We start from the raw sequence: 22,039 nt of genomic DNA, 5'->3' as shown, positions 1-22,039 counted from the left end.
AAATGTTGTTATATTACCTTTTAAAATACCTTAGGTAAGAAAAAGCTGAAAAAATGAGTTGTCCTTATTTGGACATCAAAAGTTACTCGCTTTTGCTCAAACTATTTCCAAAATACACAAATATGACAATTGACATCAGCTGGAAAAATATGTTGTAATTAAAATTCACATGACATCCTGTTTGAGTTGCTTATTTTGACGTTGCATTTCCTGTGGTCGGAAAACTTTAAAATCGCCATACATCAAAACGTTCTCGCTTGCTGAAACTGTTTCCAAATAGACAAATACATGTAGGTCAGGTGACATCGACTAGAACCATGTGTTGTATTGATTAAAGTTCCCGTGACATCCTATTTGAGTTGTTCACTTTCACGTTGTACTTCCTGTGGGCGGAAAACTTTCAAATCGCCTTACATGCTTCATTTCCTGCCATTCGTGCCCTCTTTTGTAATTAGCTTTTGCGTGTTGTTTTGGGGAGGGCGGTTTCAATATGGAAGCAATAATTAACGTCTGGATTGGGGACTACTTTCGTATTTATCTCCTGTCGCAGGAAGTGTGGAATTTTATGAGTGCAACACACCTTTCGTTTTTGAAGTTGATTTTTGTTTTTCTTCTAAAGTTCTACAGTGCAATAAGAATGACAAATGAGTTTATGAAAAAAATCTCTTCTATCTTTCTGTTTTGTTTTTGAAATTAACATTCATGTTGCAATACTTAGAGAATTTGCAAGAATTTGTCGTGACAACGGGCAGAGCATACTGTCCAAAACAGCTGAATTGAGAACCTCACAAACTCACAAAAGAGATTGGTCGCATGGTGCTACCATAAATCTTGATCTTATAGGCTTTATTCATGAGTTGACCAAATGAAATTGAAAGGGAGATAAAATCTTCATTTTTGGAACTTGCGAATAGAAATGAAAGCAGTGAAATAAAGGTAATTACAAATTAACACCAGTCTGCTCTGATGAATAATTAAAAATTTGGGATTAAACATACCTGATGTTTTTAGCCACATTTAAAAACAAAATGAGAGTGAGGCTTAGGTTAGATCGCATAAATAGTCTGGCACCATCCCATTCAACAGTTTACAATTTATAAAATACATTCAGGGAACATGATCAAAATGGCTTCCTCGGAATAAGGTATATTGCAATAATTTAAGCAGTGTACCTAGTGGTAATTTTCCATTATCTAAATATGCCTAAAATTGTTTTGTAAAAAAAACAAAACCCCAAAACATTCTTTAAAACCTTTTCCAGAAATCTTATTTTAAAAATTAGTCTTCCATAACTGACTTGCCTTTCGATCCAAAAATGTATCAGTTCCCTTCCCCAATTATCCTGAGAAAGTCAGTCACAAGCCAATGCGGCCCATCAGGCCGGCGTTTATCTCCGGTTTCAGTGGCATGAAACGACTGAGAACATACTCTTCCTGGATGGGATGCTAGTCCATCGCAGGTTACTCCCCAGCTAATGCAGGTACCCATTTACACTCCTGGGTGGAGAGAGGCAAGTGGGGGTGAAGTGGCTTGCCCAAGGACACAACGTATGACCAGCAGCTGTATTCAAACCCCTAACCTCTGATCTTGCGTTACGAATCCTAACCACTAGGCTACACTACCCCACAAGAAGATACTCAGGGGGAAGTCTCATGTCAATCATTGGCATTCATTTCATCTTGATAACGGTCTTGTGATTTTTCTTTGTTTTTCGCAGCATCTGAGGAAGCTGAATAATTTCAACTCGTATCTGGCGATCCTGTCTGCGTTAGACTCAGCTCCCATTAGGAGACTAGAATGGCAGAAACAAACGGTCGAGGTAATTTGGACAAAAAATAATAATCAGTGATTAAAATATGACAAAGTTTGAAACAAAAGTGGGCCGGGTTTGCAAAGGGGTGAGCTGGATTGATTGTAGTAGATCACCTTTTCTTGCAATGTGAAATGTTTTATCAATTGTTATAGACTGACAGTTATAAGTGTCGGCATATTGCTTTCAGAATCAGATATATGAGGTGTTCTGGCAAAATGAGACGGAACTGGGCACAGGCCATAGTGGAGAAAAATACAAAAACTAAATGGGGGTGATTTTTTTTATCGATATTTACAACCTTTGATATGTCTACCACACATATTTTAAAGAAATAGTATAAAAATCATTGGGAAAAAAGTGTTTTTAAGGAGAAGCAATTGGCATCTTTCATTTGCACGACAACAAAACTCGAAACTTTAAAGGCCTTTTTCTCTGTATTTTACTTTTTGACATGTCGATAAATGCACTTAAAACAGCCATAACTTGTCAACGGAATGTCTGATTGAATTGCAACAAACATTATTGTAAGGAGAATTCTATTGTCTTTCCTAATAACCACACACCCTTATTTCAACCTCTGCCCAGTTCTGTGTCATTTTGCCAGAATGCCTCATGGACAAATTTCTATCTGTTCTATCTAGGAAATCCAATCCTAGAAACTGTTTTATTCTTGTGAGAGACATTTTAGTAATTGGTTTGTTTTTGTTTTCTCTCTTAGGGGTTGCAGGAATACTGTCAGCTGATTGATAGTTCCGCATCATTCAGGACGTACAGAGCCGCACTGGCTGAAGCTGAACCACCCTGCATACCCTACCTGTGAGTAAAGTCTGTTTTGTCTGTTGGTTGTTATGTCTGTGTATATGTAGGTGTATATTGTCCTGGGGCTGAACCACCCTTTGAGTGATGTCTGTCGGTTGGTTGGTTGGCTGGTCTGTCTGTTTGTGTCCAGCTATATTGTCCTGGGGTGAACCACCCTTTGGGTGATGTCTGTTAGTTGGTCAGCTGGTTGGTTGGTGTGTCTGTGTTTGTGTTCGTCTATATTGCTCTGGTGCTGAACCACCCTGTGGGTGATGTCTGTTAGTTGGTCAGTTGGTTGGATGGTGTGTCTGTGTTTGTGTCCGTCTACATTGCTCTGGTGCTGAACCACCCTTTAAGTAATGTCTGTTAGTTGGTTGGTTGGTTGGTTGGTCTGTCTGTCTGTCTGTGTTTGTGTCCCTAATTTTGTCCTGGTGAGTGATGTCTGTTAGTTGGTAAGCCTTTCTTTGTTTGTCTCATGCATCATTGTTCATAGCCACGCATAATGGTATTGTGCAAAAACTATAGAGGGCGCTGTTGTATCTATTAGTATGCCGTGATTTCTAATTCGTCTCATATTTCTGACTTATTCTCCTCAGCGGGCTAATCCTGCAGGACATCACGTTTGTCCACATCGGTAATCCAGACTTACTGCCGGACAGCGACCACATCAACTTCACGAAATCCTGGCAGTTCTATAACATTCTGGACAGCATGCGTAGATTCAAACAACAGTGAGTCATATCAAAGATCACGTCAACTTTTTAACTGTTAATTAAATCTCCTATGCAAAGATGCATTCCGTGCAAAGTTGTCCTTTCAGTCAAAATCAATCAAGTGACTGTTTTTAACAGTTTAGAGCGCCCAGCCTACATAAAACAGGATTGACTGGCTGTGACTGTTAATGTAACTTGATACAGCTATGCTTTGACTGTAGGCGATTGATAAGCCAGCTGTGCCTGCCACTTGCCTGCTTTTGTCTGTTGACTGAATTTGACTAGTCACAGTGCTTGCTGGAAATATGATCTGACTGTTGGTGAAGAGCCTGTGTAAAAGGCATGGCAGGGAAGAGGAATGATGTTTTGACTGTCTGTGACTGTTCAGACAGCAGGAGGGTTAAAAGATTATATATATGGAACATTCCAAAATGGTGTTGTTCTTGTGGAATACCAAAACTGATTTATAAAAAAAACATCTTTTCAAGTTTCATCATTTCACACTTTGTGATGTTAATTTTTCCCATCACTTCAAGCGTTAATTCATTACAATTATGTCCACAGCTCAGTTGAGGATGATGTGGCTTGGTTCAGTATTCTCCCCCCCAAAAAACTTGTAAAATGCCTTTTTATGCTAATTTTCTCCATTATTTTGCTTAATCCCAGTCACTATGACAACCTGAGGAAGTCTCCCAAGGTCCTGGCCTTCTTCAATGATTTCATCGATTTCTTGGACGAGGAGTCCATGTGGCAACTGTCCAAGACGATCAAGCCGCAAGGAAGTGGACGACCCAAGCCAACGACATGAGATCAAAGGTCGTGGAACCAGTGCAAATGAGCGGGCTTGGTAGTACTACTGCACCTTTGGTCGATAGGACCGAGGTTCGAATTCCATTCTGCACAAGCATCTGTATGTGGAACGGTTTCATCTTCATTATACCCGAGAGTTGTCTGAAAAAGACCACCACATTTCTGTCTTTGATAATTCCCTCCATTTTAAAGGTAATAACAGGGTACTCATTCTTTGTTGACTGACTTTTTGGTTGACATATAAAGTCAAAGTCTTGATCTGTGTATTTTGGAAGACTTTCCAGATAAGTTTGCTTTTCCCTTTTGCTGCATAATATGAACTTCAGCGCGTCCCAAGATACCTGCAACTTTTTTTTTTGCGAGGCTGTAGCGTCGGCGCGGAAACATGTACCGCCATTATTTTTTACCATTTTAAAGCTTGGAATCTTAACTTTATCCCTGGGGAGTATTGGTTTGATATTTAAAAGAGTTTTAAAATTATTTGTGATCAAAGAAAGACATGTCAAAAACAAACTCAACCGATTTTAAAGAAAATCGATGATGCGGTACATCAGATGCAAACTCGAGTCAACAAGCTGTTGAAATAAAACAAAAAAGTTGATATATATTAAAAACACATTGAATTTGAAACAAAGAACAATATTGTGAATTTATTTAAGGTGTAGTCTACGTGGATCGAAAAGACAAAAAAAACACCACAAAAATAAAAGGCAACGACATCGTCACATCATGAACATGATGAAGCATTTCCGCATTAGAAAAAAATGCACATGATTGATTTTCCTTGAAATCGGTTGGGTTTGTTTTTGAACACAAATTACAAAACCCTTTTGAAAATCAAAACAACGCTTACCAGGGATAAAGTTAAGACTCCAAGCTTTAAAATGATGTAAAAATAATGGCCGTACGTGTTTCCGCGGCGACGCTAGAGCCTTGCAAAAAAGATTTGCGGGTATTTTGGGACGTGCTGTAGACTCTTTTCCAGCCTTGTTCTTTCTTTCCCTTTAGGGAACCAGTATACTTATGTAGATCACTGTACTGATAATGTACTACTGCATTGCAAGCTGGGATAAGATTATTAGGATCTAGGAGCGTAACAACAGCCATAAACTGGGGATTAAATCAATCGTGATAATTTCTAATCAGTCTGTGAGAGATGTTTTAAATATAAATGTCAAAGAGTAGACACCATTTGATCGGAACATCCTAATAAACTAGAAAAAAATATCTGGGGGTAAGGAAAAAGTAAACTTTATAAAAGAGTTTTGCTTTTTTAAGTGTATCACTCATAATGTCACCATGGAAACAGAGCAGTTCCTGTTTCTAATTTCCAATGGACCAGGTCAAGTTTACATTGACCTAAGTCAAAGGTCGCTATGTGTACCTTGCAAGGCCAGTATTAGGTGTAGGGTGGTTTTCTAAATGTGTGTCAAAGTTGTAACTATATCACGATGAATGTAAATTAATGTTTAAACTCTCCAACTGGTAGTGCAAATATAATATATTTATTAAAAGTTTCTTGCTGCTTGCCCTTGGAAAATCGTCCCCTTTTGTGGAGTTTTGACTCTTATGCACATAGCCTGTACTAGTTTATTCACGTGTTTTGGTCAGAGTACTGCTGTCAGTGTATTGCAGCGTTACAAATACTGTAAGTGTCTTTTTTGTTTCACCTTACCAAATCTTTCAAAAAAAAATTTCCAATTGGGCGAAGATTCTAGTGCAGACGTCTGAAAAAAAAAAAAAAATCGGTCTCTGGTCAGACGGAAGTTCCGGAATTGATGCGGCGCCGCGTTTTTTTTTGGGGGGGGGGTGTTTTTTTTTTTTTTTTCCAAGCTTGAATTGTACAGGCAAGGTGGGTACTATTTTGCTTTTTTGTGTCCTCATTATACATTGGTGTCCTCCATAATTTGCCTTAGTGCCCTTTATCATTTGCCTTGGTGCAATTTCCCCATTCCATGGTGCTCCATGGTACAAAAATTTGAGGAGGTGCGGCAATAGAAGGCGCTGTTGTAGCTTCCGTGTTAATTTGAAGAAAAAAAAGGTTGACGCGCATGATTACAATCGACGCGCACGCTGACCAGAGACCGAGTGTTTTTTTTTTTTGGCCTTGCCACTCGACAGCTGAGCTTGCCGGGGTCGGCTGGTTGTTCGAAATCTGATATAGCACTGGGTACTGCAACCAAACTGTTCCAAGATGGAATTTGCGTCGGGTGACCCTTACCTACCCGGGCCCAAATTCCATCTTTGAATTGCCTACCCATGTTTGATTGGACCCGGTTCTGCTTAAGGTGGACCCCTGTTGATTTCAACAAGGTTAGGGTAGGCCTTTAGATTCAGCAAGGTTGTCATTGAAATGTGAAGGACATAAATTATTTCCATTCACGATTTGGGAGGGGGGGAGTGTGCACAAGTACAAACTTGATTAATGTAATTTATAAAGAAAGTCCAATTTGCAATGTACTAGTGGTAAGAGTTACTAAAAGCTGCCTTAAAAATTTGATTTTGAGAGGAATTTTGGTTGTTATTTAGGCCAACGAAATAATTCTGTTGCCGTCATCCGACCGACCCAAAAATCAGGAAATCTCTGGTCGTTTCTTGCTTGTTTGTTTTTTTTCACTAGAATTTTTTTTTAAATGACCTTTAACCTTACCGTTACTGTTTCTTTGTAATGCAATAATTTTGCATTTTGTTACAAAACGTACACACCTGAATGGTAGTACAGTTCAAATTTACCGAATTTTGTACGCGTTACTGAGGCTGAGGCTTGGGCATGTGGTCTGATGTACTGCATACATTGTACACAGTACCGCATGCATGTTCATGTTCACAATTTAGTTGGCGCATGCAGTACATGTAGCCTAAGCATTTCGTGTCAATGGTAGAGGGGAACTGGTAACCAAATGGAATGGAAGAAAGAGTAGGCCTTTACTATGTATAGCCCGCCCCGCCCCTCCCCCCCCCCCCCCCCCCCCCCATTTTAAAAATATTTTCTCAACCGACCGACCCTCCAGATATTTTTCATGTGACGGCAACACAATTTTTTTTTTATGGTCTTATCCTAAATTCATATCTCAGTCTCTCTTTCAGTATTGACTTGTTTTTACGTATGCAAATTGGTGTATAAATGCAACGTTTGTGCCCAATGTTTCTGCCATTGTTGACTATGCACGTAGAAGTTTCAGAGGCTTGTAGACAATATTGCAAGATATACGAGACGTAAATGTAAAAAATATCCATGTGAAATATGTAAAGAAGCTGCCTTTGTGTGTAACAGAGATAAAAGTGGTCGAACAATTTGTACGAAAAAAAATAATTAACTGCCGACGTATTTTTGGCTATAAACGGAAGACTGAAATCAAAACTCAGAAATTGTAAATAACTCAAGTAATCAAGACGAAAAAGTGAAACTTGTCATTTCTATCGTGGGTTCATACAAAGCAAAACACAATTGGATGACAACAGAAAACAGGGAAAATCTATTTTTAATCGGAAGTGTTTCAAGGAAAAATGGCTGAACAAATTGGGTTTACTTTCATATATCATGTCAACACCAGCAATAAGGTTTTCTGATGTTACAAAAAAACTGACTTGTTTTGGAACTTCAACTAAAAAATATACAGAAAGCAAAGACAGAGTTTTACAGACGGCATAGAGAAATGTTCATTTAGTTGCGTGTTTGGGTAAACTTTGAGTATGAATTGAACCATTTTCGTTTGAGCTGCCTGACTTTCAAAAACAAAAAACAAACCAACTACAGAATTTTATGTTGAATTTTAACATTTTTTGCAGTCAACTCATGCGTTTGTACAGTGTCATTTTGTTAAATGTTTTGCTATGCACATTTATCCAGTTTACAATTTTATTTCCTCCGAGATTTGTCCCCTTTTAAAGTGTTTGTCTGCCCCATGAATGTGTCTCTTTTTAAAGAACTTGCGAGTTTACAAAATGTTTAATCAAATATTAAAAAAACAATCAGTAATGCTTTGGAAAAATTTTAAGAGAAAATATTGTGATTAAGGACATAACCTAGAAAATCAAGCATAGTGTTGAATTCAAGTTTGCATAATTTCTCTTTTGTTGGCTCTGGATTTTTGTCATTGTCTATAAATAATGTTGAAACTTGTACCTGTATGTATATATTTATATATATACCAACATTAAATAGCGATTGTAGAGTTTTAAATGCCGCTCGACCATGTTGGCAGTGTACAGCTTGTGATGAAAGATAGCATTTATTGAACTATATTAAAATTGATGGAGAAATGAAAGCATCACGCAAACAGAAAGGTTTTGTTGTTGTAGTACCTTTATTGTTTTATAAATGAAAGTTTGACAATCCTTTTATAGGTTTTAATGCCAGAGCCATCTTTGAAATCTCGGCTGGAGTGCAGACTGCGGCTCTTGCTTATAAAGATAATATACAACATTTGCAAACATCAAAACACAAAACTACCAAATTATTATGAAATACCTTACTTGACTGTAAGTGAATAATAGTCTCAAGCATCCTGTGAAATCATGGCACCTGGTGTGCTGCCATGTGGAATTTTCGTATCAATTTCCAAACTGACTTTTTCCAAATAGTGTCCCCAATTTACTAAATTGTGTTTGCATCAGTTACACATCCGTGAATGGGTGCAAGCCAGCTAGTCTGGTTCCCTGACCTGACAATTCCCAGACGTCTATAAAATGCTCCATTTTGTCTGAAGTAAGGTCAGGGAACCAGACTACAAGAACAGTTTTTCCGGCATCTATGAACACAAAACTTTGAACAGGTCAGTGTAATATTTGCTATAAAATACTAACCCCCAAATCCATCCTTTTTTTAAACTTACAGCAAAAGCAAATGTTGTATATTACCTTTAACTGGTTTCACAACTTAAATCCTTTTAATGTAGATGTAACCTGACATTTCAAACCACAGCCCCCCCCCCCCCAAAAAGTACTCTGTATGGCTAAAAACGTATCAAATGCAAGACTATTAACATTTAGGAAAATCTGCATATGCTACGATGTGATGGCCTCTATTTCAAGATACACTAATCCCAAACACATCATTGATAAGTTAAAACAAAAACAGATCCCTAAAAGTTATTCACAGATTCACAGCTACATGTATGTACAAAAATTACAATCCAACAAGTGATATGCCCAAATGTGCAACTCCACACTGATTTTTGTTTCGAGGAGATAATCACGTATTTTGACAACCAACCACCACAAGAGGGGGCTGTTTACCACTAACGGCTACCGTTATGCACTTGGAAAAGTGGGCTTGCACAGAGTACTTCCCACAGAAGAGCGGGGTGAATTTTGACCATTGAGATGTATATGCTTATAGTGCATTTATGCCAGGAAATAATTATTGACCCATCATGACAAGTTACGTGTGTGCATTTACGGGTAGTACTGGAACTGGTACCCCATTGAAAAAACCAAAACATGAGGGTACCCGTCGAAGAAACCCAACGCCAAATTTCAAGTCTCGGAAGTTGCTGTTCAGATTGCTCATAAAGGCCTGCACGATAATACTACCACATTTGCGCATCGATACAGCTAGAGCCAAGTGTGTACAGTGAGCTTATAGCTTGACGGTGTAAACTGCAACTTTCGCGAGCGTCCTCAACATGAAATACATGTTTTGTTTTCCCATGTAGCCTGATTTTCATATTTAAAATCCCCCCCCCCCACCAATGACATTCAAAACTTGTCTTTTTCATTGTCTGAGAAGTTATTAAGTAATTTGTAAAGTTGGTTACAGGTACCTGATTCCATAATCTGGAACCGGTTCCCGATATTAACGGTCTCGTACTCGGGTACCCGGTTCCGATGCACAGCCTATGACAAGTCTAGCAATATTTCAGCCACTGTAGTTTGCACAACTGTCTATCCTCGACAAATCTCTCCACAACTGTCTTCAAGCTTAACAAAGGCTACAATCACTTGTCCTTGTCGATCAGTGTTCCTTTTGTTCTTGCTTTCTTGGCAAATTCTTCTCTCAATGCCTGGAAAAAAGTTGAAGGACAAACAATTATTGTGAAATTAAAAATTACTGTCATTGGTTGATACTTTCTTTGTGCACAGCTCAACCCACCAGTGGACATTGATGAAAGCAAGTGTCTCGGACACGTTCATTTTTTGGAATTGGTGTTTTATGTGACTGATCACGTGAAATGTTTAAAGAAAGCAGTAAGAAAGCTTATATTGTACCTCGTCTGTTTTTCTCTTAGCCATGCCTTTTCTCTCCAGTTGTTTCTCAATGACTCGAGCATTGCTGGCATAGGAGTCGGCAATCTCACGCTAAAAATAAAATAGGGGAAAAGAAAAAAGATGATAAAAATTCAACTCTATCTAGGTATTAAGTTTCATTTAGGCATACCGGTTTGTTTCTAAAAGACAGACATTCCATGCGCATGTAAACTAATGGAACTAGATTACATCCATTGAAAATAACTTACTGATTCAATCTCTGAAAAAATATTTTCTCCAATATCTCAAAGTTGAACACAAACTGATCTCTAGTCCAAACATTTTGGATTTCTCTAGTCCAAACATTTTGGTCAAATCCAAAGTCCTAGGATGCTGCTTGCAAGACTTGGGTCACGATTGGGAAATTTCAAACTTCAAAACATTCATCCACTTTTTGTCTCCAACTTACGGCTTCAATCTCATCTTCCTCTTCATCGATGGTTGAGACGGTTACCGAGGCATACTTGCCCATCTCTTTTGTCTTCTTGGTTAACATCACCTGACAATTCAAACAGGAAAAAAAGGATGAAAGGTCACTGGCAGGCAAAAACAACAGCATTGGCAGACAAATACTTAACTACATGTACAAAGCTTTCCTGGTGAGTTTGAGAGATTTATTCAGTGGTAGTACACGAAAGAAGCACAAACCAGCAACAACCTTTTCAGAGTAAACCGACAGTCATTCCTTGTTCACCTTTTTGGGTACAGCTTTCTGTATGACGAGCGGTTCTTTGACTGGCCCCTTATCGGGTTCAAAAACAGCGCCCTCGACGATGAACGTTACTGTTGCATCCTTTTCTTTGTGTTGATAGAAGAGGAACAAGCCACATCTATTATTAGGGGGCGAAAAAAGACTCGTTAAAATCAATACGCCGAGTAGGCCCAATTGTCAAATTATATTGATTCTTTCTGGTATATTTTTGACAAGGATTTACAGCCTTCTCTCGTACTGAATGAATGTTTCAATCGTTACTTACTTTTTACATTTTTTCCTAAACTGCTTTTCAATGCCTCCAGGCCTGTAAAAAAAAAGGAAAACGAGAATAACGAGAAATGTGCCGCCAAAATTGATGGTCATGTTCTTTACAAACATTCTTATTTTATGTTGTTTGCTTGTTAAATTAACTAAAAATGGTTCAACGAATTACCTTCTGAGATGAATGGTTTCATCTGCATCGCAGGTTAATTTGTGGACATGTTTCGCGCTGTCAATAACTCTGGCGTTGTCTGTTTTTCTGAGAGGAAGCTTCTCCATTGAACAATCTACAAGGAGAAAATGAGTGAAGTACATTGTATAAACACTAAAATAAATGCATTTACGCCTGTCAACGTACAATACAATGGGCGATCGTGTAGTGTAGGGCCCCTATCTGTATTTAGTTTCGATCAAATTAGAGTCAAGGGTGTTTTTTGCTGACTCAAAAATGACCTTTTCAACCTAAAGCAGACTTCCCTCAATTATAATCACATTTTTTGTGTGATTTTTAACAGTTTATTGGGGTAGAAATTACGATTTTCCTACGCGGTTACGGTTGGTGCCGTGTGAGTCTGGTACATGTACACCGCACGGTGATCGCCATATTTATTTTTGTGTTGCGTTTTGTCATCGTCCTTTTTACCCCAAATATCCCTAAAAAAGTCAAAACCCTGCCCTCTATCTATGACATACCTGCATGTTCTTAATGTCGCCAACTATTTTGGTAGATCAAATAATTTAAAAGTGGATTTTGTTCCCTGGAACCGGGCCCGTCAATGCCCGCAGATACACGATCGTCACACAATGACATTGAACCTTTTATCATGTTTATTTAATAACATGGGTAAAATATGGATAAACAAAGCAAACTATTAAATTTTTGACAAAATATAGGCAATGCAGGCCCTTTGTTTTAACTGGATGAAACATTTCAGATTAAGAAGCTAGCCTATCCAAAACAAATGACAATGTACAAACCAATGATCAGGACCATTTGACCGCATAAGCAAAAGTAGGTTTGTAGTGGTCTGTCTTTTTCATATTCCTCCTTTTCTCTGTTGTCAGACACCACAATACTTCGAGAAATAACCTTAGGCATCCTGATTCATCCGATCTTCACAAAACAAATAATTAGTCGCACAAATATAGCCGTAAAAAACCTATAACTTTGCTACCCTCACGCAAAAAACACGTTTGCTACTGGTTATGAGTTATAGCACCACCAATAGACCAATATTAACTGCAGCGAAGTTTCAAGGTAGCATAAAATGGTACGACAGTAGAGCGCGTAATGAATATGCATGACTATGACGTCACCAGAAGTCATGAGTAATATATCACGCACGGTACTGATAGTGATATATATACATGTACATGTACATGTACATGTAGATGCACACTGTATGTGCTGCATCCCACTTACCGATGATATCACATTAACCAGTCCTCTTTCTACTGTCGCGCCGCCACCCTCTAGTGTCGTCCCACTTACCGATGATATCACATTTAACAAGTCCTCTTTCTACTGTCGCGCCGCCGACCTCTACTGTTGCCCCACTTACCTATGATCATCAAGTGGGGCGACACTAGAGGGTGGCGGCGCGACAGTAGAAAAAGGACTTGTTAAATGTGATATCATCGGTAAGTGGGACGACACTAGAGGGTGGCGGCGCGACAGTAGAAAGAGGACTTGTTCAATGTGATATCGGTAAGTGGGATGCAGCACATACAGTGTGCATCTACACGTATATCTATCAGTACCGTGCGTGATAATAGGGAGGTTTCGCAAGCGAACGGATACGCTTACACTTACGTTTAGCTATCCGTATCCGTTTTTTACTTACGTGTAGCGAGCGAGATATGCGTGTCGTCTGCACGTTTAGCGGATAGTGAATGGCATATGACGTCATACGTGCAGACGACACGCATATCTCGCTCGCTACACGTAAGTAAAAAACGGATACGGATAGCTAAACGTATTTGTAAGCGTATCCGTTCGCTTGCGAAACCTCCCTAATATTACTCATGAGCTTCTAGTGACGTCATAGTCATGCATATTCATTACGCGCTCTACTGTCGTACCATTTTATGCTACCGAAGTTCAACGAGTTTATTTTTAGCGCCCTCAGTCGACGGCCAACGATGACAGGTGGCGGCCGAGTAGGACCCTTTTTCTTGTGATCTCGGTAAGTGAAATTCTCGTAAATTTCACCATTTCGTGTGACATTTCAGGGATTTTGAACCAGCCTGTAGGTACCTGGCCATATCAAGATAATACATGTGAAATATTGGGGCGGAAATGTTCGTACAGCCTACAGGAGAATTAAACGAAATTGACAATTTTGTTTTCCACCACAGCACAACACCACAGCCATGACAGCCCAGGTTGGACGGGGGTCAGACAAGTCGACCGTTGAGACAACTCGACTTGGGACAAGTCGACCGTTGAGACAACTCGACCGTTGAGACAACTCGACCGTTGAGACAACTCGACCGTATGTGCGATAAATGGAAAGACAAGTCGACCGTTGAGACAAGTCGCCTAGCATGTTTTGGGCCTAGTTTAGTACCTAGGGATAGTACTGGGCATTTGACGGCGGCTGATCGCCGTTTGGGAGTGATGACACATGAGTTTTTTTTGTTGCATATAACAGAGCCGATATAGCGCAGCGTGATTGTCCGTGCACATCGTTCGTTTTTTTCAAGGCCACGTGCGCGCATCCCCGGTCAACGTGGCTGTACCGTGAACGGTGGCATCGTTTTTGCCGGGCCTGTGCGCCCATTTGCCGGTCAACTTTTCCTTACGGTGCACGGTGACATCGTTTTTGCCAGCCCTGTGCGCCCACTTATCTCATCCCTGGTCGGTCAACGTGGCCGTACTGTGCACGGTGACATCGTTTGTGCCGGGCCTGTGCGCCCATTTGCCGCGCCGGTCGACGTGCCCGCGTGCCGGGCCCGGCCCGGTCCTCGCGGGCAGGCGGGGCGCACCGGCCTGACGCGACGCCCTCTGTACATCGAGTATGCCTGCGTCGCACCCGTCATGCCCGTGATCGGTCTTGCCACAGATTTGTGCAACTTTTTCTGCTCCACGTGTATTCATTTCCAACGGTCGCGTTGTCCCGAGTCGAGTTGTCTCAACGGGCGACCTGTCTCAGCGGTCGAGTTGTCTCAACGGTCGACTTGTCCCGAGTCGAGTTGTCTCAACGGTCGACTTGTCTGACATTCGGTTGGACGACGTAGTTTATTGCATTTACGACTGACGTCCAGGGGATAAATTGTACCAACATAGCGAAAAAAATTATAACACATTTTTTCATATTTTTACCTGATGGAGGAAGCTGAAATTTCGCTTACATATTCCTTGTGTCCAGAATTGTACCTGCGCTGGGTTTATAGGAACGGCAAATATGTCCACGGGCGGCGTGTTTACCGAAAATAAACCGCAAGTTTTAGGCTTTTGTTGAAAACATTTTCAGAACGATCTCCCCGCGTAAAGACCTACACGCGCGTGCCGTTTGCTGCCGCTTGCTGCCACGGCGGCAGCCTGCTGGGTGTGCATGTTCGTGAAGGTCAGTCATTGCAAAAATGATGATAAGACATGAATCTTGGTACCGAGAGACATTTCCAATTTTGTTAGGAAATACTTTGAAAGTGTTCTTGGCTCTCCATAGACTTTGTACATATGGCCAAAAAAAAGAATAGTTCTGCTTCCGGTTACCCGACTAAATAATTGAATAAATACAAATAAAATCTGTCTTTTCTGTCTTCACAAAATGCCTCTCAACAACCCTTTTGCATCCAAAAATGCTTGTATTTATTTGTTTTCTTACTTACATTCGCTTTTTTTTCAAAGAAACCTCCGTTATTACAAATTCGCTTCGCGATATAACTACTTCGCAATTCGATGTCACGCACGGTGACTATAATCACGTGGCGACGACTGGTTCCCGCCGCGCCGTGCAGGGGCCAATTTAGAAGACATAATGAAAATGCGGTAACCAGTCCATAGCTAGCTATGTGACCGATAACGCGCTATCAGTACAGTGCAGGCCACTGTCAACTGGTCGGATTCGACATCGTAAAAATGCCAAGAAAACACCGATGGAGAAAGAACATTTTTTGCAAGTTAATTTACAGAATTGATCTAGCTTGTCCGTGTATGTATTTTCTGTGTTCAGGAGTTCATTTTGAGATCGCACTACTCGTATTTGGAGTGATACATGCCGTGTTTTTCCCGAAATTGTTGACGGTAAAAACAGCTCTGACGGCCCATGGTGGGCCGCTCGCCACACACGCACGCATTACACACGCACGCATTACACACCTCGGAGTTTTGGCCAGCTCCCCGCGTCTTGACTAGCGTTGTGCATATGGTGCGAACGGCCTGAATTTTCCATTATTTTTTGAAATTATCGAACGTAAATATATTGACAATAATTAAAGGTAGGTTTTACTCACTTTTTGTTGCCATTTCGTGTATAGCTTTCGTAGTACAATAGAAATAGTTCAGGCTAAAACTTCGCATATAATTGAATACCCCATTCAATCTGCATAAAAAAAATTGGCAAAAAAAAAAAAATTCCGACCTATTTTTGAAAGGCATGTAATCGGAAGCAGAACTATTTTTTTTTTTTTTGCCTAACCGCTGAAGTGGAATCTGGATACTACATTTTTTCTGTACTTTCAGACCCCGTGTCTGTAAGAAAATGAAAAGCATTGTACATTTATGACTCATCTAAATATAAGTAGCTAGCGATGTTGAAAAACCAATTTAGAAATTAAATGAAATACAATAAATATTTTTCCTATAAATTCTTTCGTACTCATACTAGGCCTACTGATAATACTACTTTGTGTTGGCTCACGATGGCTTCCGGTCGAAACCCCCAACATTTTACTGTCGACACAAGGCAGGCGCCTCCACCAATGAATAAGTGCCTGGTGCCGCCTCATCCATCTCAACATCAGCTTCCTGCTCAAGATCAAGGAGAAATGTGGCGTGGTGCTCCGGGAGATCATTCAAGTCAAGACACCAGACCGTTTCATGATCTACCATGTGGTGTCCAAGGGCAAAGCTATTCCCATCCTCCGCCTCGTCCTCACCAATTTCCTCCTCCTGGCTTCCCGCCTCTAGGTTATCTTGGTTACCCTCCTCCTCCAACCCCAAATTTTCAAGTACCTCCACCCCCAAATTTTCAAGTACCTCCACCACCAGTCCCCGTCCCATTTGGTCCCCCTCCACCCTACACGCCTTACCCGGATACGCCGGAAGTCGCCGGACATCTGGGCTCCGATCGTTTGTTCGACCAGTTTTGCAACGGACCTCAGCAGTCTGGCAATTCTACTGGTTTTCAAACTTCACAGACAGATAATTCTATGAAATACCATGAGACGGTAAGAAGACGGGAAACCAACGATGATAGAACTTGCCCTCCGGGGAGATTCCGAGATGGCAACCAATCAAGGAGTCGTTCAAAGGATGACAGGCCAAAAGCAGATGATCAAAGGTGAGTTAAATAAAACCTTATAACGGTAGGCCAAAAACAAATATCTGAACCTTCAATGCCCCCGCGTTTTCACAGCTTTAAAAAAAATACAGAACAATATCGCTACACATTTAGAAAGCATACATCATTTGCTTTTCAACAACGAAAAAATCTTTCCAATCGAGTAAATATTTATTGAGTTATGGCCAATTGAAAACAAGTACCAATGTTTAATTTTGTCCACGGGGACTACTATTTGACTGCCGCACTATTAAAAACACTGGCCAAAACTTGCATCTGTGAAAGAGGCTGCCAAGTAGAGAGAAGAGACGGAGCAGCACAGGAAACATCTAAGAAGTCAACCAAACAGTCCTTGTCAGGACTACCATTTCTTCCGAAAGGAGAAATGCCCATTGTTGCAAAAAATGAAAAATACAAAAGAACCAAATAAAGAAGCAAAACTAACCCACACCAAATTCATTACATTCCTAATAAATGACAATTAAAACCCATGGAAGGATTTTTGTTGTTAAAAAGCTAATGAACTATACTCTCCAAATATGTATCGATTTTTGCGATGTATTTTTTTTAAGCTGTGAAAAAGGGGGCGCTTTTAGGGTTCTTTTTGTTGGGCCACCCTGTATATGTATTGACAGTGTCCCAATACAGTAATTAAAAGCCAAAGATGTAAGGCATTGTAAATTTGTATGTGCCTTCAGTAGTTGACATTTTCATAAAATATTTGGTAAAAAAAAGCAATGACAATGGGCACACGATGTGGATGAAAGCCTGAAAAGATAGTTACTTCTATATTCTCGTTGTTCAATTTCAGCAGGAGTAACACAGGTTATGCCCACCCGCAAAGCTCAAGCTCAGCAACGCCAAGAAATCCTCACCAAACCTCTAGAAGATCATCTCCATCTAGAAATAGATCTCCAAGAAGGCGTAGCAGATCACCGAGACGGTTGAGATCCCCGGCGAGAAGGAGATCGCCTAGTTCAAGGAGATCACCGACTAGAAGTCACTCGTCAAGACATAATAGGTCCCCAAGATGTAGTCGATCGCCTCACGATAGCAGGACGTCCCGCAGGCAACCGGAAAGACGGCGGTCTAAAAGATCCAGGTAGTTCTTCAAAATATCTAAGCAGCAACCGTTTCTTTTTCTTTTGTCTAATGAATCAGTAAGCTTTGAATTACACTCGTGATGCAAAAATTGATTGCGTCTGGCTGCTATGAACCCTTTAAAGGTAGAGAAGATCATTTGTCATTTGTGTATTTGTTTCGTTTGAAGCAACAAAAGTGCTAAAGATCTAAAGACGGGTGCTTAACAATTAACTTGATCAAGTTTTAGATCTGTGAATGCGGTATATTTCAAGAAAACAATATTCGAGGATCAATTTCAATTCAAAAGTTGCTGAGTCATATTTTGAATTGTGCCCACTATCAGCATCCGGAACACATTCTCATTCAGCTGATTGCAGCTACGGGATGTCTCGCACTGAACGACGAATAATAGCAACCATGCGCTCGTTTGCGTCGTGTCAACGCTTGCGCGCACCCATTCACGAATTCGCCAAATTACCAACCAACTATTAGCGGAAATTTCTAACATGCGTCACTTGACTTCGTCTTTGGAAATGACATTCTTTTATTGTTTTCTTCAAAATGACAGCCTTCCAGAAAGAATATTTTCACAGGGAGTTTAGTGCCATTAGTATCTTTAAACCAAGTATGCTTTTTAACAATAATTTTGTCAGTTACTGTTTGGATAGCTACAAATGATCTACTCTACCGTTAACCAGTGCGATTTTTGATCGATTACAATTGAAGTTGTTGGAATTTTGGATGGGTAATAGATCCAGGTCACCAGCGTCTGCGGGATCGAAGGGAGATTCTTCAAGGCAGGATCAATCACCACGGCAACAGAGAACATCCTACTCCCCGGGGAGAGGAGGTCGTCAAGACGATGGAGGCAGAGACAATGAGAGGAGAAGACAAAGAAGACGGTAGGATCTGACGTGATGTAGTTTTAACAGGTCATCAAAAGTCAATCATAAGTTATCCAGTCCCAAGTTAGTCAGAAACTATTCACAATGAAGTGCGCCACCAAGAGTTTGCCATAGAGAGTCCATTTTTCAAGTTTACGGTCAACAAAACATGGCCCATTTGAACGAGTGTCAGTAGACAACTTCAGATAACTTGTTATAGATTGGGGTTTAGCATTCTGCCGCCTTACAAAAAAACACCATATTGATAAAAAGAAAAGAAAAGAAAAGTGTCTTAATTATTCATGAACATGAAATAAAACTTAGACCGTGTCCAAAACAGGCTTTCAGAGCTTTACCTCTGTCTATCGTCTCTATGTTCCCACAAAGTTATTAGGGTCGAAGACCTTAGACAATTGCCCTAGCTATTAACCCTAACCATCCTGAATCCATCAAAATCCATACCCCTGTTTTGGAGTATTTCTGCGGATACAGGATATCTCCATATTGAAAACAGGGATTTTGATGGATTGAGGATTGTAAGCCTAGCGGTACTGCAGGATTTTGATGGATTCAGGATACCTCCATACTGAGCAGTCACCAACATTTGTGTGCATGACATAGGTGAATCTTGACAGATTCAGGATACTTTCTAGTAAAGATACCAAGGGGTTTGGGTTATTAAGAGATTCCAATGCAGCCTCCATCTCATGACGACATGGCCTTGTGTTTCCTGACAGATCCCCGATCAATCAGACCCAACGATGGGATGAGCTGGAGGCCAAGACGGCCGCTCTCCACGACTCCTACAAACCTGCCACACTGGCATCGTGTGCGGGTCAAGATGATAAGACGGAGGAGACCACAACGGAAGATGAGCCAGCATGGATACAATGCTCACCCAGGGAAAACTTCTACTCTGGGGATTCTAAGATGCAAAAGGTATTAGGATAGTCTTCAAGATCTTGTCTGTTTAATCAGTGCTTCTGACCGATAAGTTGTAATGCAGATCCAAATCTGCCTAGTTTATTACTGATTTCTCCCCTTATTTCCAGTTTTTTGGCAGTTTCTGATTTTCCATTTTGTTAAAGACTGGTTTGAAAGACATTTTCCAGTCCCCTTATAGTCACTGTCCTTGAAAATTATTGTCATGCTTCCTTATAAAACTTGAAGGCAAAGAATTAATATACAATATGGAAGACCTTTGTGTTTAAAGGAGTATTACTGCCTGAAATTCTCGTAATTTAATGTTTTGGATTGCTTTAATACTGATCCTGTTTCAAAGGCCTGGTTGAAAGGAAACTAACCTAATGTCTTACCACTCCCGAGAAAAGACCAAAAAACCAAGTTGTTTACATCAGATGCTACAGACATTTTGTAGCACACACATATGTATTTTCAGCCGTTTCCATTAAATGTACGATACACGTTGTGTTTGTGTCACATAATAAACACAGCAGTAATACACAAATGTTGTTTCTCGCACGTCCGCAGAAAACTAGCATGAGCAGCTTGAGTTTTGATAACACAAAACGCCTAGTTTTTATAGGATGGTTGTGTGGATGTTTATATCCTACTTTTAAAGGGAATGTACATGATTGGCTTTGCTGTAAGTTTCAGAAATTAACTAATAGATCAAATATTGTTACACTGACATGTTTGAAGTTTTGTGTTCGCAAATGCTGGAAAAACCAAGAAAAACAGTAGTCTGGTTCCCTGACTCCACTAAACATGAAATGGATCAATTTATAGATGCCGGAAAATTGTAAGGTAAGGGAACCAGTCTAGCTGGCCTGCACCTGTTCATGAACATGTAACCAATAGCAAACAAAATTTGGACTGAAAAATAGTTAGGTTTTTCCAACGCTGATCGGCTGACCACCGTTGGAAATTTATACAAAAATACCACTTTTCTTGAAAATGACTTCACACCAGTTGCTATAATTTTACAGGATGCTTTAGACTGTCATTTACCAACATCCTAGCAAGGTTTTTCGTAAAAATTTGTTAGTTTGTTAATGTTTGCAAATGTTGTATATTCCCTTTAAATGCTCTTTCTAATTAACATCATTTCGTTTTAAATGCATTTTGTAGCCCAATTGGGCTCATTCCAGCCCGTAATGCCCCTTTAAAGGAAATTAATGCTGATATAGGAATACATTTATAAATATTTGCTGATATTCTGTTTGGCAGAATGAATCGACAGTTGCTGCAACTGATAAACTTAAAGACCTCCTCGGAAGGTTCCAAGAAGAGATTGTCGACAGAGGAGTGAGAGCTAGAGAAGTGCAACCCAAGCTGGAAGTACCACAACCTAAGGTTCACTGGCATGTCCATAAAGGTAGGGCTTGGCATGAGAATTGACTTGTGATATCGTGGGACTGGGTTCGAACCCTGCCAGTGAGGTTTCATGAAGAGGTTGTCAATATAAAGGAGTGATTGCTTGAGATGTACAACCCAAGCAGGAAGTACCTCAACCAAAGGTTCACTGGCATGTCATTAAAGGTAGGGCTTCGCATGAGAATTGACTTGTGATATCGTGGGACTGGGTTCGAACCCTGCCAGTGAGGTTCCAAGAAGAGATTGTCGACAGAGGAGTGAGAGCTAGGGAAGTACAACCCAAGCTGGAAGTACCACAACCAAAGGTTCACTGGCATGTCCATAAAGGTAGGGCTTGGTGTGAGAATTGACTTGTGATATGGTGGGACCGGGTTCGAACCCTGCCAGTGAGGTTTCATGAAGAGGTTGTCAATATAGAGGAATGAGAGCTCGCGATGTACAACCCAAGCAGGAAGTACCTCAACCAAAGGTTCACTGGCATGTCCATAAAGGTAGGGCTTGGTATGAGAATTGACTTGTGATATTGTGGGACTGGGTTCGAATCCTGTTACTGAGGTTCCAAGAAGAGATTGTCAATATAGAGGAATGAGAGCTCGCGATGTACAACCCAAGCAGGAAGTACCTCAACCAAAGGTTCACTGGCATGTCCATAAAGGTAGGGCTTGGCATGAGAATTGACTTGTGATATCGTGGGACTGGGTTCGAACCCTGCCAGTGAGGTTTCATGAAGAGGTTGTCAATATAAAGGAGTGATTGCTTGAGATGTACAACCCAAGCAGGAAGTACCTCAACCAAAGGTTCACTGGCATGTCATTAAAGGTAGGGCTTCGCATGAGAATTGACTTGTGATATCGTGGGACTGGGTTCGA

The 22,039-nt window shown here is 40.5% G+C and overlaps 3 protein-coding genes across 6 annotated transcripts in view; 2 read left to right on the top strand and 1 right to left on the bottom strand.

Annotated features, from left to right (window-relative positions):
* The window catches only part of LOC119734386 (rap guanine nucleotide exchange factor 1-like), a 52,473-nt gene extending 47,963 nt beyond the window's left edge, over window positions 1–4,510 (top strand). For all 3 annotated transcript variants that reach the window (XM_038207879.1, XM_038207880.1, XM_038207881.1), the window contains exons 16-19: window positions 1,718–1,819; window positions 2,532–2,629; window positions 3,208–3,342; window positions 3,991–4,510. In XM_038207879.1, coding sequence (XP_038063807.1) covers window positions 1,718–1,819; window positions 2,532–2,629; window positions 3,208–3,342; window positions 3,991–4,132 — 477 coding nt within the window. In that variant the 3' untranslated portion in view covers window positions 4,133–4,510. The remainder of the gene's footprint in view (window positions 1–1,717; window positions 1,820–2,531; window positions 2,630–3,207; window positions 3,343–3,990) is intronic.
* Window positions 4,511–9,883: 5,373 nt separating this feature from the next.
* On the bottom strand, window positions 9,884–12,586 carry LOC119734283 (UPF0428 protein CXorf56 homolog). Its single transcript, XM_038207690.1, has 7 exons — window positions 12,338–12,586; window positions 11,532–11,646; window positions 11,361–11,402; window positions 11,078–11,213; window positions 10,793–10,882; window positions 10,345–10,434; window positions 9,884–10,139 (listed from the first exon to the last, which is right to left on the bottom strand). Exons 1-7 carry the CDS (start codon window positions 12,456–12,458, stop codon window positions 10,074–10,076), a joined length of 660 nt encoding a protein of 219 aa, XP_038063618.1. The 5' UTR covers window positions 12,459–12,586; the 3' UTR covers window positions 9,884–10,073.
* Window positions 12,587–13,461: 875 nt separating this feature from the next.
* LOC119734281 (ribonuclease 3-like) overlaps window positions 13,462–22,039 on the top strand; it is a 32,526-nt gene continuing 23,948 nt past the window's right edge. The window contains exons 1-6 of one of the 2 annotated variants that reach the window (XM_038207687.1): window positions 13,462–13,545; window positions 16,192–16,866; window positions 17,681–17,968; window positions 18,702–18,851; window positions 19,571–19,772; window positions 21,024–21,171. In XM_038207687.1, the coding sequence (XP_038063615.1) occupies window positions 16,226–16,866; window positions 17,681–17,968; window positions 18,702–18,851; window positions 19,571–19,772; window positions 21,024–21,171 (1,429 nt within the window). In that variant the 5' untranslated portion in view covers window positions 13,462–13,545; window positions 16,192–16,225. Of the gene's footprint in view, window positions 13,546–16,191; window positions 16,867–17,677; window positions 17,969–18,701; window positions 18,852–19,570; window positions 19,773–21,023; window positions 21,172–22,039 lie in introns of both variants that reach the window. The other variant, XM_038207686.1, reaches the window with a different exon arrangement.

This window comes from Patiria miniata, unplaced genomic scaffold, assembly GCF_015706575.1.
Source record: "Patiria miniata isolate m_02_andy unplaced genomic scaffold, ASM1570657v1 HiC_scaffold_27, whole genome shotgun sequence".
NCBI lineage: Eukaryota > Metazoa > Echinodermata > Asteroidea > Valvatida > Asterinidae > Patiria > Patiria miniata.
The sequence above is the reverse complement of the archived record's forward strand: the minus strand, read 5'-3'. Positions and strand labels throughout refer to the sequence as shown.

Excerpts from the sequence above, each read along its gene's own strand:
- LOC119734283 (XM_038207690.1), bottom strand. The coding sequence starts at position 12,458 with ATGCCTAAGGTTATTTCTCGAAGTATTGTGGTGTCTGACAACAGAGAA. Across the intron at positions 11,403-11,531 it reads GAAACCATTCATCTCAGAAG|GCCTGGAGGCATTGAAAAGC; the intron begins GTAATTCGTTGA and ends TTTTTTTTACAG. Across the intron at positions 10,140-10,344 it reads CTAAGAGAAAAACAGACGAG|GCATTGAGAGAAGAATTTGC; the intron begins GTACAATATAAG and ends ACTTTTTTCCAG.